Consider the following 15,558-nt stretch of genomic DNA (forward strand, 5'->3'; position numbering starts at 1 on the left):
CCAGTTCCTGCCGGATCGTTAGCCATGAACAGTATGTTTGTCAGCGTATCAGCCTTTGAGTTTCTAGCGTTAGTTTTGTTGTTTTGCACCTTGTTGATTTGCTGTGTACTCACCTCCGTTTTGTTCTGTCTGCAGTCTCTCACCCGGAACCTTCACCCAACCTCTGCCTGATGGTCGGCGGCTGCCGAGCCATTTCTGGACCTACCACTGCACCCTCAACAACCCATCCACGCCACCCGCTCTGTTCCCTGGATTATTCAGCCTCACTCGGGAGTCAATTAAATAAACACTCACCTTTGTCTCAAAGTACCTTGTCCTGGTCTGCTTCTGGGTTCTGGCTTAGTAAACTGTGACAATGACATTCTCCCAATCCTCTTCTGGATCATCCAAATGCACTCTAGCAAACTTCAGACGGGCCTGGACATGTACTGGCTTAAGCAGGGGGACACGTCTGGCACTGCAGGATTTGAGTCCATGGCGGCGTAGTGTGTTACTGATGGTAGGCTTTGTTACTTTGGTCCCAGCTCTCTGCAGGTCATTCACTAGGTCCCCCCGTGTGGTTCTGGGATTTTTGCTCACCGTTCTTGTGATCATTTTGACCCCACAGGGTTTGATCTTGTGTGGAGGCCCAGATCGAGGGAGATTATCAGTGGTCTTGTTTGTCTTCCATTTCCTAATAATTGCTCCCACAGTTGATTTCTTCAAACCAAGTTGCTTACCTATTGCAGATTCAGTCTTCCCAGCCTGGTGCAGGTCTACAATTTTGTTTCTGGTGTCCTTTGACAGCTCTTTGGTCTTGGCCATAGTGGAGTTTGGAGTGTGACTGTTTGAGGTTGTGGACAGGTGTCTTTTATACTGATAACAAGTTCAAACAGGTGCCATTAATACAGGTAACGAGTGGAGGACAGAGGAGCCTCTTAAAGAAGAAGTTACAGGTCTGTGAGAGCAAGAAATCTTGCTTGTTTGTAGGTGACCAAATACTTATTTTCCACCATAATTTGCAAATAAATTCATTAAAAATCCTACAATGTGATTTTCTGGATTTTTTTTTCTAAATTTGTCTGTCATAGTTGACGTGTACCTATGATGAAAATTACAGGCCTCTCTCATCTTTTTAAGTGGGAGAACTTGCACAATTGGTGGCTGACTAAATACTTTTTTTCCCCACTGTAAGAAAGGACATGGACATCCTGCAGGTGATGTACTCTGTGCTGAATGGCCTCAGAACGATTCCAGCTCTGTCTATGAATAGGGAACTTTATTGTGTTTAACTTTCAGAAGACAGCTATATGTCGTTTAGCAATCTAAACCCCAGAGAGAGACACAAACACAAACATGCACAAAGACAAACACAGAGGGCGGCAGGTACCTGGTTCGAATCCCCGAGCCGGCAAAGGTTAGAAGAAAAATCTGCTGTTCTGCCCTTGAGTATGAAAAATGTGGATAAGAGCGTCTGCTAAATGACAAAAATGTAATGTTAATCCAGTATATGTTTGTCTTGTGTAACGGTTTTGTGGTACAGTTTTCTGCCCTTACATGACACTGAGTAAGTATTCAGCGTGTGAAAATAAAATCTATGGACAAATTAATACATAATTATGTCAACTCTCCATAACACCAACACAGAGAATGATCTGCCATCATTGTAATTGAATATAACAATAATTGAAATTCTGATGACATATAATCACCATTAAAGGTGCAATCAGCAATAGTTAGAGGATTGGTTTACTTTATTTGAACCAAATCAGTATGTTATAGAAGAGTCCATAAACCTTTTTTGTGATTTCACTTGGTTTTGATAAACTTACCCCAACCAGCGATAGATACACTTCCTCATACTCGTTCTACAGTGCCAGCGATTAGCTAAAACATGAACGAAAGCGCCAAAAACATCAAAATTCGTCCTTTTAGAATTGGCAACGCTCTCAGTATAGTGATGCGGGTCTTTAGATGTTGTACACATGAAATTGTGTCATCCTGAACTTTATCTGCTATGGTATATTCCATTTTGTGCGACTTGAGTGGTTTCCCCTTTCCAGCTATGATATTTGTCTGTCTGGTCTGGTCTGGGATATTTCTCTGTGTATGCGCACATGAAAAAGTATGGCTTGAGTTGCGTAAAATTGAATTTAATGTTGCGGAATGTTCGCAAGTGAAATCGCAAAATAAAAAGTGTCTGGACTCTTCTATAACATGCAATTTACATCCAAAATACAGATTTGGTTCAAATAAAGTGAACTTCTCCTTTAATGCTACAATGGTCATTTCAATTAATGATAACCACCCATTGATTAATGAACATTATAAACTGGGTGGTTCGAGCCCTGAATGATGATTGGCTGAAAGCCATGGTATATCAGACCTTATACCACAGGTATCATAAAACATTCATTTTTACTCTTAGTACAAATGTCTTACCCCATTTTAACCCATAAGGTTGTTTTTCTCCATTTTCTGTAAAACTGTGTTTGAAAAGAAACAATTTATAGATTCAATACATGTTTAAAACGGCATGTAAAAAACTGATAGGGGACGTAAAGAGGGCCTAGGTGCAGTTTTATTCCCTAACAGAATCTTGATACATGAACATTATGCCACAAATCCCTGACTTAGCCTCCCTATAGGTCCCCGAGACCTTCTCCATGTCAGTGTCCTTTCCCAGCCAACAGAGGGACTCATCTTCTCTCATCTAGGCTACCTCTTGTAATGGCTGTCCCCCCTATAGGCATGATGTGGACCATATAAACAGCAATTTACTCAAACACTATGGGGTTTCTATATACTTTTCCAAACCAGGTCCTAGAGGGCCCATGTGTCTGGGTGGTTCCTGACTCTCTATACATAACTAATTGTACACCTATTTGCCCATAAGTCCCACACCCAGAAATGAAATGGCAGAAGAGAAGCTAAACTCTGAAAAGGGACAGGTAGCTTATGCTTTTGTTGATGGTCTGAAAGAATGTGTGGAATTGAAGTGGAACATTTGATTTATTTCCGATGAATTCTTTGACCACTGCTGCCAATACTTAAAATGCTATACAAATGAGAACCTTGAATTGGATACGCCGATTTGGAATGAATTCATTAGAGGTAAATGTTTCCCCTTCAGTGCTGTGAAATACTTTCCTTTGCAAAGAAATGCTTTTATACATCTGCGACATCAATCTTGCTTTACTCTATACATACACACACTGAAGCTTTCATTGCATATCACTTACTATGCATCACTCATTGTCTTGCTGTACAGCAAACTGCTGTTGCACTGTTTAGATTTCCTGCCACTTACAGCTACTTACTTTCTATTAGTCATCCCAGTTTGGTTATCCAAACACGCTGGAGCCCAGGGAGTTCTGGTTGACATTATATTGATAGCCAGGGTGAGTCCCTCTTTTGTGGACCTGTGGCACGTGAACAAACTCTCCATTTTACCCATTTTCATCCTATTCTCCCTTAGCTTCTCTTTACCTTTCTTCAGTGGCTAAAGCAAGGAAGACTCATTGCAAAACCTTTTAAACTCTCTTCAAGACTTAGTCAGACTTTAAGTCTGAAGTCAGCTGAGGTAAGGAAGGAGTTGTTGTAAGATCAGCAGTCAACTTTTTGCAAGAATAATAAGTAATTATATGGTCATAAACATGCAAAAGTAACACAACGAACAATCAATTGTCTGTACACAACGGCAGTCTCTTTAAATGACATGTAAAAGGCGCAGGGCCCATGCAGTTGCACAGCAGGAAATGTCCTATATGTACTTCAGGCTGCCAGTGTTTTCACTAGTTTATGTCTTTAACTGCAAGGACAGAAGTAAGTAACAGTCTTTTTATCTGGATTTATTGAGTATAATTTCATTATCTCAGAGATTTTTATTAAAAGAAGAATTCTATTATATCCCTGATTTATCAACCTCCCAACAACAATATGGGAAGTTTATTTGAAGGATTATTTTTTATTTTTTGGAAAGAATCTACTGTCATGTGTGGATCATCATATTGGAATGAGAAAAGTCAAGGTTGCCAAATATGCAAATGTCAAAGTAGTATACTCAGTATGACCACTAGGTGGTAGAACATATACATGCAACAGGTCTGCCAATGACATCATTGATCAACTTGACAACTGAGAAACCTTTAATATTTTTTAATGAGCCTATGTGTGATAGGATTACATACTCATAACATACGTTTGCCGACAATACAATAGGTTGTCCTATGTATATTTGTTAGACATATGACGTCACCTCAAATTCACTGGGGTGTGTTGCAATCATCAAACTGTCATCTAGATGAGGAAGCTTCCAGTGGAAATACGACAACTGCAAATATCTGAAATTATATGATCCGATTCAAGGTCAAAATCCCTTTCTGATTCTGTTGAACGGGGCATATTCAAAACAAATGTAAAAATCACTACTTATTCAACATAAATAAATTATTAGCCCTACAAGATATTATTAATCTAGGCCTATATAATAAAATACATAGGCCTGAGCCTATATCGCGCATAACTCGATTTTTTGCGCAAGAAGAAATGTACAAATACCAGTTACTCCTTTTAAATATTTTACTTGGTATGCCTATTGTAGCCCTATTGATTTAGGTGACTTTTTTTCATAGAATGCAAAAATCAGCTGATGCATGGCCTGTATCTAGTGTTAATAGTACATCAGGTCTTGGCCTACTGATATCACTAACTTTCAATTAATATGAGTCAATGTAAAAGCGGATAGTGGATTAACGCTTCAGTGACATGGCTAGAAGTCGTAGGCATATATTATGAGAGCCGCTGAAGCATTCTGTAAACCATCAAATATTCACGCTCGTGGTCTCTCAAATATAATTTGTGCATTGTGGGCTGAATGAATGTTGTTGTTTATTAACATGTTATGACTATCATCACGATCAAAAATTCAATTATGTACGCCTATAATAATAACAATACCAATATTAACTATACTATGAAATCTATTATTATTATTAGTCTATTTTTAGAGGTAGGCCTTGGCATAGGCTATAAACTACATCTGGTAGTATCATTCTTTCTCAGACAAGACAACAATATTCTGACCAAATACAATTTAGACAGGCTAGTGCATGAATGATATGCCTTAAAGTAAACTACCCTATGTATTATGGTGGTTCGTGTTAATCATAAGGCCTATATCTACAAGACACACACACACATTGCTGGACTTAATTTCGTTTTTAATTATATCCCAAGCCAAATGCACTATAACATGGTGATATGAATAAATCTGAAATATTTGTTTAAAATAGTAGTCTATATGTAAGTAATAGCATAACAACAGGCCTATCACTGCACGAGGACGAATTTATTTTGACATCCACTCCATACGATGCAATTGCCATTACGAAAATAATTATTCCTCTTACATCATGGGCTGCAATATTCAGCCTATCGGCCTACAGACCATGTCGCCGATACAAGAGGACTGTGATATAGGCCTACATGTTGCAAACCATGAAAAACATAATGTGCGTGTATTTAAATGAAATGGCCTATGCGCACTTGCTTTAAAACGACGTAACATACAGGAGGAGAGGCATGTAGCCTATATCATTATTTCACGGGAAGATGCTCCTCAGAAAGAACCCCATACATTATGCAAAAACTTCCCTACAATATATCGCTCAGTTCTTTGTACAGTCTATGAGGAGTTAATGGAATCAACATTAATGGAATCAACATTAATGGAATCAACTTGTCAATGAGTGAAGCTTACCTGTGATTCAGGTGGCTGGCATCTACATTAGAGCAAACTGTAGGCGTCTGTGTGGATAGGGAGAAGAAGGCCACCCAGGTAGGCTGTATTAGTATTAACCTTGTTCTCATTATTATGAGTCAGATTGGCTACAGTTTTGTATGCCTATATATTGGTGTGCATTGGTTAAGACACAAATAGTCTGGCCTACTCTCATTGCAAGGGGTAGTTTTCTTTTCATGGTTAGGCTTGTGAGGGGTTAACCTTTCAAACAGCTTACCTGTGATTCAGGTGGTTGGTATCCAGTAGCAGTGCATGGGTAAAATCACTGGGAAGCCAAGCCAATAAAAAAGCCTATATTACAACCTATGTTGTGATACTGTATTTGCGTTGTTTGCTCTATAACCCATTCGTTCATATGCCACCGTGATAAACAATAAGGCCGTGACAACCAAAAGACAACAGTCACACAGTGGCAGAATAAATTGAATTACACAAATGTTTGTTTCATCACAAAACCAGACAGCAACATCTGTCCGGTGAAGTCCACAAAACAAATATTGCACATAAACAGATATATGACCTGCAGCAAGGTCAAGCAAGTTCATGTTTACAACAGTTTACTAAACAACTAGCTACTGATTTAGCACCACAGAGTTAAAGGAAGTCAGCACAAAGACATTTACGTAATTTAGCAGACGCTCTTATCCAGAGCGACTTACAGTTAGTGAATACATATATAATTTTGTTTTTGTTTGTGTTGTTTCATACTGGCCCCCCGTGGGAAACGAACCCACAACCCTGGCGTTGCAAACGCCATGCTCTATCAACTGAGCTACATCCCTGCCGGCCATTCCCTCCCCTACCCTGGGCCAATTGTGCACCGCCCATGAGTCTCCAGGTCGCGGCCGGCTGCGACAGAGCCTGGATTCGAACCAGGATCTCTAGTGGCACAGCTAGCACTGCGATGCAGTGCCTTAGACCACTGCGCCACTCAGGAGATAACAGACAACAAGAGCACTGCCTCCGCAACTTAAACATTTACATCATCAAATCAACAAGGCTATATATGCTTAGTTTAATACACTGAAATAAACTTAGATACCAAATATCATGTGGCGGTCCATGGTACTGATTTCTGTGTGTGCTTGTGTGCGCGCAATTTAAAAGAATAAAGTTAACTCACCCTACTTGTAGACTAGTTGAACGCCAATCCCATCCTCCTACATTTTACATTTTACATTTTAGTCATTTAGCAGACGCTCTTATCCAGAGCGACTTACAGTTAGTGAAGACATATTTTTTTTAATACTGGCCCCCCGTTGGTATTGAACCCACAACCCTGGCATTGCAAACGCCATGCTCTATCAACTGAGCTACATCCCTGCCGGCCATTCCTTCCCCCTACCCTGGACGACGCCCTGCCAATTGTGCGACGCCCATGAGTCTCCCGGTCGCCGCCGGCTGCGACAGAGCCTGGATTCGAACCAGGATCTCTAGTGGCACAGTTAGCACTGCGATGCAGTGCCTTAGACCACTCTCTTTCATGTTGGCAGAACGGTCTATGGCTCTGTCATACAATACGCTTTCAGTTTTCATTTTCATAGGCTACCTAGCTAAAATGCTTGCTAGCCTTCCTCGCATGGGCAAAAAACGAATCAGCTAAGTTAGCTAGCTAGTTAACGTGAGCCTACTAGGCTACATCTAGGCTACATATTGAACTTAAATCGTCTCAGGCTGGTGGCACAATATATGAATTTATGGTTAGATCAGAATCGCCATCATAATCATTGGCCTGTACAGAGAATTCAGTCAAAACCACAAGTCCAAATCCACATCTCCATCCATGGCTTAGAAAAGGGAAGATTTAGCAAGCTAGGTACTGCAGAACATCAACACAAGCAGACCAGAAACAGACAAGTTTGTCTGACAATGATGACATTTACCTTAGGATGTGATTTGATTGGTGTGAAGTCAAATCCAAACTGGCCTCCCTTGGGGGGCGTTTTGCTGTGCCTGGACAACCCACAGTTGAGCTCAGCTCAATGGTGATTGGCTAATTATTTTATATATTTTTAACAAGGGAGGCCAAATGCCTGCTGGCATTACTCAATCAAATTGTACAGCAGCAACATGTCATACTCTTTTGTTACAGACAGCATCAGATACATGGGCTAAACAGAGGGGCGCTGTTTCCCCTCACTCTGATGTTTTCAGACACTTGCGAATTGACGGAAAATGATGAAAACACAGAAACAAAACATACATTATTTTATCAATTTTATTGGTCAAATTTTGGGGGAAGCCTGGCTTCCCTTGGCATCCATGAATACACGACACTGTTGGTATCTACAGTAGAGCGAACTGTAGACCTACAGCTGTATGTGTGGATAGGGCGTAGTCAGTCCCCTGTAGCTCAGTTGGTAGAGCATGGCGCTTGCAACGCCAGGGTTGTGGGTTCGTTTCCCACGGGGGGCCAGTATGAAAAGGAATGCACTTAACTGTAAGTCGCTCTGGATAAGAGCGTCTGCTAAATGACTAAAAATGTTAAAAGAAGGCTCACAACATCAGCCACCCAGGTAGGCTGTATTAGTAGGCCTATTAACCTCGAAGTTCAATTTATTATGAGTCAGATTGGCTAAAGTTGTGTATGCCTATCTATTGGTGTGCGTTGGTTAAGACAAAAATAGGCTGGCCTACTCTCATTTAAAGAGGTCGTTTTCTTTTCATGGTTATTTTCATGGTTTGGCTTGTGAGGGGTTAACCTTTCAAAAACATATTTATTGCCAAACCGCTGTGAGCGTGTCGTAATTTACGGTGGCCAATCACCACGCGACTTTCCTCTCCTCTTGTCCAATAGGAAATGGAGTGGGATCGTTGTCAGTCACAGGTGATGTTGGATTTGCAGGAAACGAGAGAAGGCTTAGGCTGATGCAGGAGCTAAACGGAGGACAATAATAGTACCTCGGGATATAGGCTGAACACGGTATTTCCATCGCCTTTTCAGTGGGAATGCAATGAGATACCAAACAAGGGAGGAACAAAAAGCAGTAATAGCGCTTCAGGTGGGATACGATGCCGAAGAATTGACATTGGTCCATATCTACACTTTCTGCAAGAAATAAACTTCGCTTTTGAAAATGACATTTCGCAGCAACTCCTTAATGCCTTTCTCTATCCAAGCCATTTTGAACAAAAAAGAGTACAGTGGACACTTGCCAGATTTGGACATCTGCTTCTCGAAGACTGCGTGTTGGAAAATATTTGGGGAAATGGATACAGGTTCGGAGGACTTTCCCGCATCGTGTAGAAGTGACGAGAAGGCTTGCATGGTCAGCAATCAGAAAAGTTACGACTCCGATTCAGGTCTCAGTGACGACAATGACAGCAAGACGCTGGCCGTTTGCAAGTCAGAGAAAAACAGGGATCCTGTTTCAGACGTGCTGGAAGAAAGTTTGCAGGACGAAACGGACCATGAATCCAATGCTGTCGATAACGCAAAAGGTCTTAGTGACTGTGAACCTAGTGTTTCGGGTAAGTTTATGCTGATATTTTTAGTGAGATATCGGATAATAGTTTGTAAACCCATAAATTGAAACCATCATTTGATGTAGTATTCTAAAAATACTTTATGTGGAAGATCCAAGTCTAATCCCTTTAAATCCCTTACAAAAAAAGATTGCAGTTTTGAAACTGCAGTAAAAGTGGAGTAACTGCAGTCCACTGTGGTATTTTGGACGCAGTAATTGCAGAATAACTGCAGTTATACTGCACTCTAACTGCAGTTGCACTGCAAAATTACTGCAGTAAAAAAAAGTATTATTATTTTGGACGCAGTATTTACAGCATACTGCAGTTATACTGCACTCTGCAATTTTTTTCCCTAGGGGATCATTTCGTGGCTATAGCCTATGTGATGATAAACAGGCTATTTTACTCGCAGGATGCAACGCCTTTACGCATGAGGCAGCAGGATGTTATGCCATGGCAAACACATTTTTAGGCCTTATTTCAATGTATATATATATATATATATATATATATGTCATTAACGTATTATATGGCCGTGATAGTGTGGTTTATGAGGTGTGAGGTTAGATTTCAGACAACCTTGGATACATTTTCAGAACTAAGGCCTAAATGACGATTCCATCTTGTGCGCACTATCTCTTCTTTTAGATTCCAACAACGTAGAAGATGCCAGTTGTGATAAAAAATCGGATCAGCCCAAACAGAGGAAAAAACGCTCAAGGGCGGCGTTCTCCCACGCGCAAGTGTTCGAGCTCGAGCGGAGGTTCAATCACCAGAGATACCTATCCGGACCGGAGAGAGCAGACCTGGCGGCCTCCCTGAAGCTGACAGAGACGCAGGTCAAAATATGGTTCCAGAACCGCAGATATAAAACAAAACGTCGTCAAATGGCTGCCGACTTGATTGTCTCGGCCCCTGCAGCAAAGAAAGTGGCTGTGAAAGTGTTAGTTCGAGACGACCAGAGACAGTACAACCCCGGAGAACTACTGCGGCATCCTCTCCTCTCTCTCCAGCCGTCTTACTACTACCCCTACGCCTATTGCCTCCCTGCATGGACACACTCTACTTGTGCTGGGAATCAATGAGATTTGAATAGCCTACGTTGTATTTATTTTTCCCCCATCAGGAAATCGAGGCATTTGCTTTATTGACCTTTTAAGACGAAACCAGGAGAGATTAAATAAACTCAGAAATGCTTATGTCTCAGATATTTGAACTGCCTAATGGTGTCTAGACTGAACATGTCCCCGTTTTTGGTATAGTGATGCCATTGTTTCAGAATGTAGCCCATGGAGTGTAAACCTTCCATGTATGCTACGAGTATTGGAGAGAGATATCAGAGCCCAAAGTGACATTTCGAATAACTCCATTACTGCTTTTCTTTTCTTGCTGTGGTGTAATAACGGTAAGATTTTCAGCACTTTTCGAAACAGAGATAGTGTGGACATACACTACCAGTCAAAAGTTTGGACACACCTACACATTCAAGGGTTTTTCTTTATTTTTACTATTTTTTACATTGTAGAATAATAGTGAAGACATCGAAACTATGCAATAACACATATGGAATCATGTAGTAACCGAAAAAGTGTTAAACAAATCAAAATATTTTTGATGTCTTCACTATTATTCTACAATGTAGAGAATAGTAAAAATTAAGAAAAACCCTTGAATGAGTAGGTGTATCCCAACTTTTGACTGGTACCGACATCCGACTGAAATATCGATGTGAAGGTATGTTTTACTTATGACCTTAAAGTGAACTTTGGCAGAGACAGTAACAATTGAACTCTTGTTAAAATGTACTTTTTTAAAAATTGTTCTAAAACTGATTGTTTATTAAGAGCGAAATCAAACATTAAAAACAAATCAGGCATATTATATTTCAAAGCTATCGTGTTTGATTCTAGCCTTAACTATGTTTAGATGGATGTCCTTTGTTCCTTTTTAGACTTTGAATGTATGTTAGTAGGCTATAATAGGGATTTTATTGACCATGATCAGTAGGCCTAAATGAATGGTAATTGTGTCATTAACCATTATTGTTGTCATAAAGATAACAAAATTATAATGATAATAATAACTTAATCATAATTATGATCAGAATCATAATAGTAATAAGAAATGAAATACCCATGATGCATTGACTACATGAATGCATGTTCATCACAACAATAAATGTAGGCTTTTATTTTCTTGACCTAAATTACTAAATCAATTGGAGGTCATATATTACATCATACACTACGTTTATAACATAATTTGGTCAGTTTCCTTTCATCATCCTCATAGCTTCAGGTAGGCCCGCCCACTGTATTCTGCACCTATGTACCATATAGGCCTACAGCTGAGGAATTACCCTCAAATCAGTTACAAAATAACTGTTTGGTGATTATTTATTTACCACTGTATTTAAAATACTTTAAACAGTTCAGGAACTATTTATTATTTTAGTTAACGGCCAACATAGGACAATATTGCCTATTCCAAAATCAAGGGCGATACCGAAATTCAAACAGAAGCTTGGACTCTATAAACATTGAACAATTTTTTGCTGTACTCATTATTAGTAGGGTAAAACTAACTTGTCTCACGATGGTCTAATTAGATTGGGAGAGAAAGATTCTGCAAAGATGAAAACTGCAGGGTTCAAGAGCACTGGCCCAAAATGTGACTGTTTTAATTGCCTTATCTTCTTCCTGTGAAACTGAATAATTGATTGAATGAACTGGATTAATTCAATGTCAGAAAATGGAATTGTACTGATTCATATTATTTTAATGAGCTGAACAAAATTAATAGATATACAAATAATGAACCATAAAACTAACAATGATATAATTATTCTTATAATTATTAATTTATTTTAATTATTATTAGAAGTAAAGGTAGCCTAGTAGTCTGTTGTATACTGATATAATGACATCATAATCTTAGCCTATAGGCCTACATCTCGCTTATCTTCGTTTCCAGAGTTTCAATGAGAGGCTTGTAGCTGCCCTAGTTTGCACCACCACACACCTCAGCGCTTCCACCCTTACTGCACAACTTCCTGACAGGTTGGCCATACACTAATCCTCATTTGCCTCCCCGCTAACACACCTGTCAGACAATAATTGTATTATTAAGTTATTATTATCATTTTGTTATCTTTATGACAATAGTTCCTGAACTGTTTAAAGTCTTTTAAATACAGTAGTAAATAAATAATCACCAAATAGTTATTTTGTAACTGATTTGAGGGTAATTCCTTAGCTGTAGGCCTATATGGTACATAGCTGCAGAATATGGTGGGCGGGCCTACCTGAAGCTATGAGGATTATGAAAGGAAACTGACCAAATTCTGTTATAAACGTAGTGTATGATGTAATGTATAACCACCAATTTATTTAGTAATTTAGGTCAAGAAAATAAAAGCCTACATTTGTTGTTGTGATGAACATGTATTCATGTAGTCAATGCATCATGGGTATTTAATTTCTTATTACTATTATGATTATTATGATTATTATTATTAAGTTATCATTATCATTATCATTTTGTTATCTTTATGACAACAAGAATGGTTCATGACACAATTACCATTCATTTAGGCCTTAGTTTGCACCACACACCTCAGTGCTTCCACCCTTACTGCACAACTTCCTGACAGGTTGGCCATACACTAATCCTAATTTTCCTCCCCACTAACACACCTATCAGACAATGATTTATGTCTCCACAATTCCTGAACTATGTACACTGTCAGGGACCTTCAAGGTGTATGTCAACATGAAGATATCTACACCCAGGAGTGTTTGGGGGTTAAATCCAGTTGAATGATAGTGCAAAATGTTGATTTCCGCCTAAATAGTCATACCCAAAGGTAATTATTTTTCATGAGCTGGCCATAACCAATAACTTGTAATGTTGCATAGTTTGGAACTCACCTTTCTGGTACAAATAGTTATAAATTGTTGAGGTGTACTCACTTTTGAGGACACAAGCTCAAGTACATAGTACAAATATTATAAAAATATACAAAATTATACATATCTTTTTCCTATTTAACAAAAGTGGGGCAATAGGGCTTGAAATGACTGAAATGCTTTCTAAATATAGTAACAATCAAATGATAAACGACTTACTATAAAATTTCACATTTTTATAACTGTCAAATAAATATGATCATACTTAGTGACAGTACAATATTGGCACTATTTCATATAACTGTTGACAGAGAATATTCTCCTAAACGTCCACTGAGCTGCGCAGACACCATTCAAATCAAATCAAATCAAATGTTATTTGTCACATGCGCCGAATACAACGTGAAATGCTTACTTACAACCCCTTAACCAACAATGCAGTTCAAGAAATTGAGTTAAGAAAATATTTACTAAATAAATTAAAGTAAAAAATATAATAGAAAGTAACACCAAAAAAATAACAATAACCAGGCTATATACCGAGTCAATGTGCGGGGGTACTGGTTAGTCGAGGTAATTTGTACATGTAGGTAGGGGTAAAGGATGAAGTGATTTCGTCCGTCTGTGACCAAGAGAAAGTGGTCTTCTTTAAATTCTTTTTTTTTTCTTCCTATTGAGAGCTCCAAATCCGTCTGAGAATATCACAATGGGTGGACTCGTTAGACTGTAACCGTTCATTTGCCATTTCCCAAGCTGGGCTCACTCGCTCAAAGGAAGAGATAATCTAATCATTGTCTCTATAGCCCAGAAAATGTGACACGTCACCACCTATGCATATGTCTGGTCTGAAACCTGACATTTCAAGTCAGCTCCGCTTAGAGAGTGGAAACGGAGAGCAGACGTATGGGGCTTTTTGGCATTATAAGGCACGGGACCCTACAGCGTTCACAGAGCGCTTTGTACACCAACATGTCAGTCGAAACCGGTCCAGAACCGCTCAAAGTCCCCATATGGGTGATTTAACATCTAAGAGGCTAAGGAGGAAAAGGGAGAGAAAAACGTAAGCCTATGTTACATCCTAATTCTCAGCTATGAAGACCGAGGCCAATGTACGTTTGAGCACAGGCCGAACATTCGATCTACCAGAGGAATTTCAGCCCAAAAGATGTATCCTACCCAACAACTCTGGCTTGTTTTTGAGGCAGATAGAAAATAAGGCTACTGACTTTTATAACCACAACTAATTTCAATCTCGATACCATTTCGGTTAGATACTTTTTTCATGGGCCAAGAAATAAACAACAAACAATATTATTTAATCAATCAGAGGAACTTTTATAGTATGTTTCAACATATCATCTCACAGACCAAAGCAACAGAAATGGTCCCAAGCACAAATGACATTTTAAACCGTATTCTGGAGAATTCTTCCACAAAGTTACAAATATCTTATCGACTACTTTGCGCCTAGCCTATATCTGATACCGCGCGCGTGTAGGGCTATAATAGGCCTACATGCCACACAATCATACAGTCTATAAAGAAATCAACAATGATGCTGTTTATTGCTCATTTCTCTACAATATAACACAGCTAAGGATTACAAAAGAGAATTGGTAAAATGAAATACAGATCTGCGTTATAGGGAGGGCTGTTTTATTCTGCACAGCCCATCCCACATCCCATTGACATGACATATCCGTCTCATAGCTGCATATGAAGATATCTGATAAAGTGTGAAATATCCTGGCTGTTCTTCTGTTCAACTTCGGTGAAATACAAACACCCACAAAGGTGTGCAATAGCCCCATCCCATTGTCTTCTCATTAGAATTGTGTTCTAGCATGCAATATGGAGGGAATATGCGTGTAGGTCTGTTCGCAAAGCATAAAGACGGCTAAGAGCATGTTGTGAGATTGTTTGTCCTATGCCCGTACCATGGTAGGTCAAATTTGGAACACCATGTTATGTAACACGTTGGTAGGCCACAACTGTAGGCCTGTAATTTTGATCGGCTATAGGCCCGTGGCAACCCCAGTTATGTATAAATTATTTTCAACCATTACGTACATTAAAATAATTGAAAACGTAGGCTACCTCATGATTTTACATATTTTTTTCAGATTCTGAGCATGTCTGATTCATGCGCACGACATGGGCCATTCGCGCCAACCATTTGCAGAGATGTACACATAACCAAACACTTACGCACGAATTACGCATGTCCTAAAAATGGATTGTCTCTTCCAGGAAAACAATTATTTCACCCTTACTTTTTCTGTGTTGCACCTCGGCCCTGCTGGTCTCATCTCAGCCAGCACTGCCCATTCCTGCGTTGCACGCCAGCTTCCCACAGGCGGGCATACAGCCTTGGCTAAAGAGATATCCCACTTGGCAAAA

General features: G+C 39.4%; 1 protein-coding gene across 1 annotated transcript; it reads left to right on the forward strand.

Annotated features, from left to right (window-relative positions):
- Nucleotides 1–8,640: 8,640 nt before the first annotated feature.
- On the forward strand, nt 8,641–10,755 carry LOC121537103 (homeobox protein Nkx-3.2-like). Its single transcript, XM_041844878.1, has 2 exons — nt 8,641–9,253; nt 9,899–10,755. Exons 1-2 carry the CDS (start codon nt 8,860–8,862, stop codon nt 10,333–10,335), a joined length of 831 nt encoding a protein of 276 aa, XP_041700812.1. The 5' UTR covers nt 8,641–8,859; the 3' UTR covers nt 10,336–10,755.
- Nucleotides 10,756–15,558: the final 4,803 nt, after the last annotated feature.

This window comes from Coregonus clupeaformis, unplaced genomic scaffold (assembly GCF_020615455.1).
Source record: "Coregonus clupeaformis isolate EN_2021a unplaced genomic scaffold, ASM2061545v1 scaf0204, whole genome shotgun sequence".
NCBI lineage: Eukaryota > Metazoa > Chordata > Actinopteri > Salmoniformes > Salmonidae > Coregonus > Coregonus clupeaformis.

Bases quoted from the DNA above. Each gene is read 5' to 3' on its own strand.
- LOC121537103 (XM_041844878.1), top strand. From the start codon at position 8,860: ATGACATTTCGCAGCAACTCCTTAATGCCTTTCTCTATCCAAGCCATT. The intron at 9,254-9,898 runs GTAAGTTTATGC...CTCTTCTTTTAG, and splicing joins CTGTGAACCTAGTGTTTCGG to ATTCCAACAACGTAGAAGAT.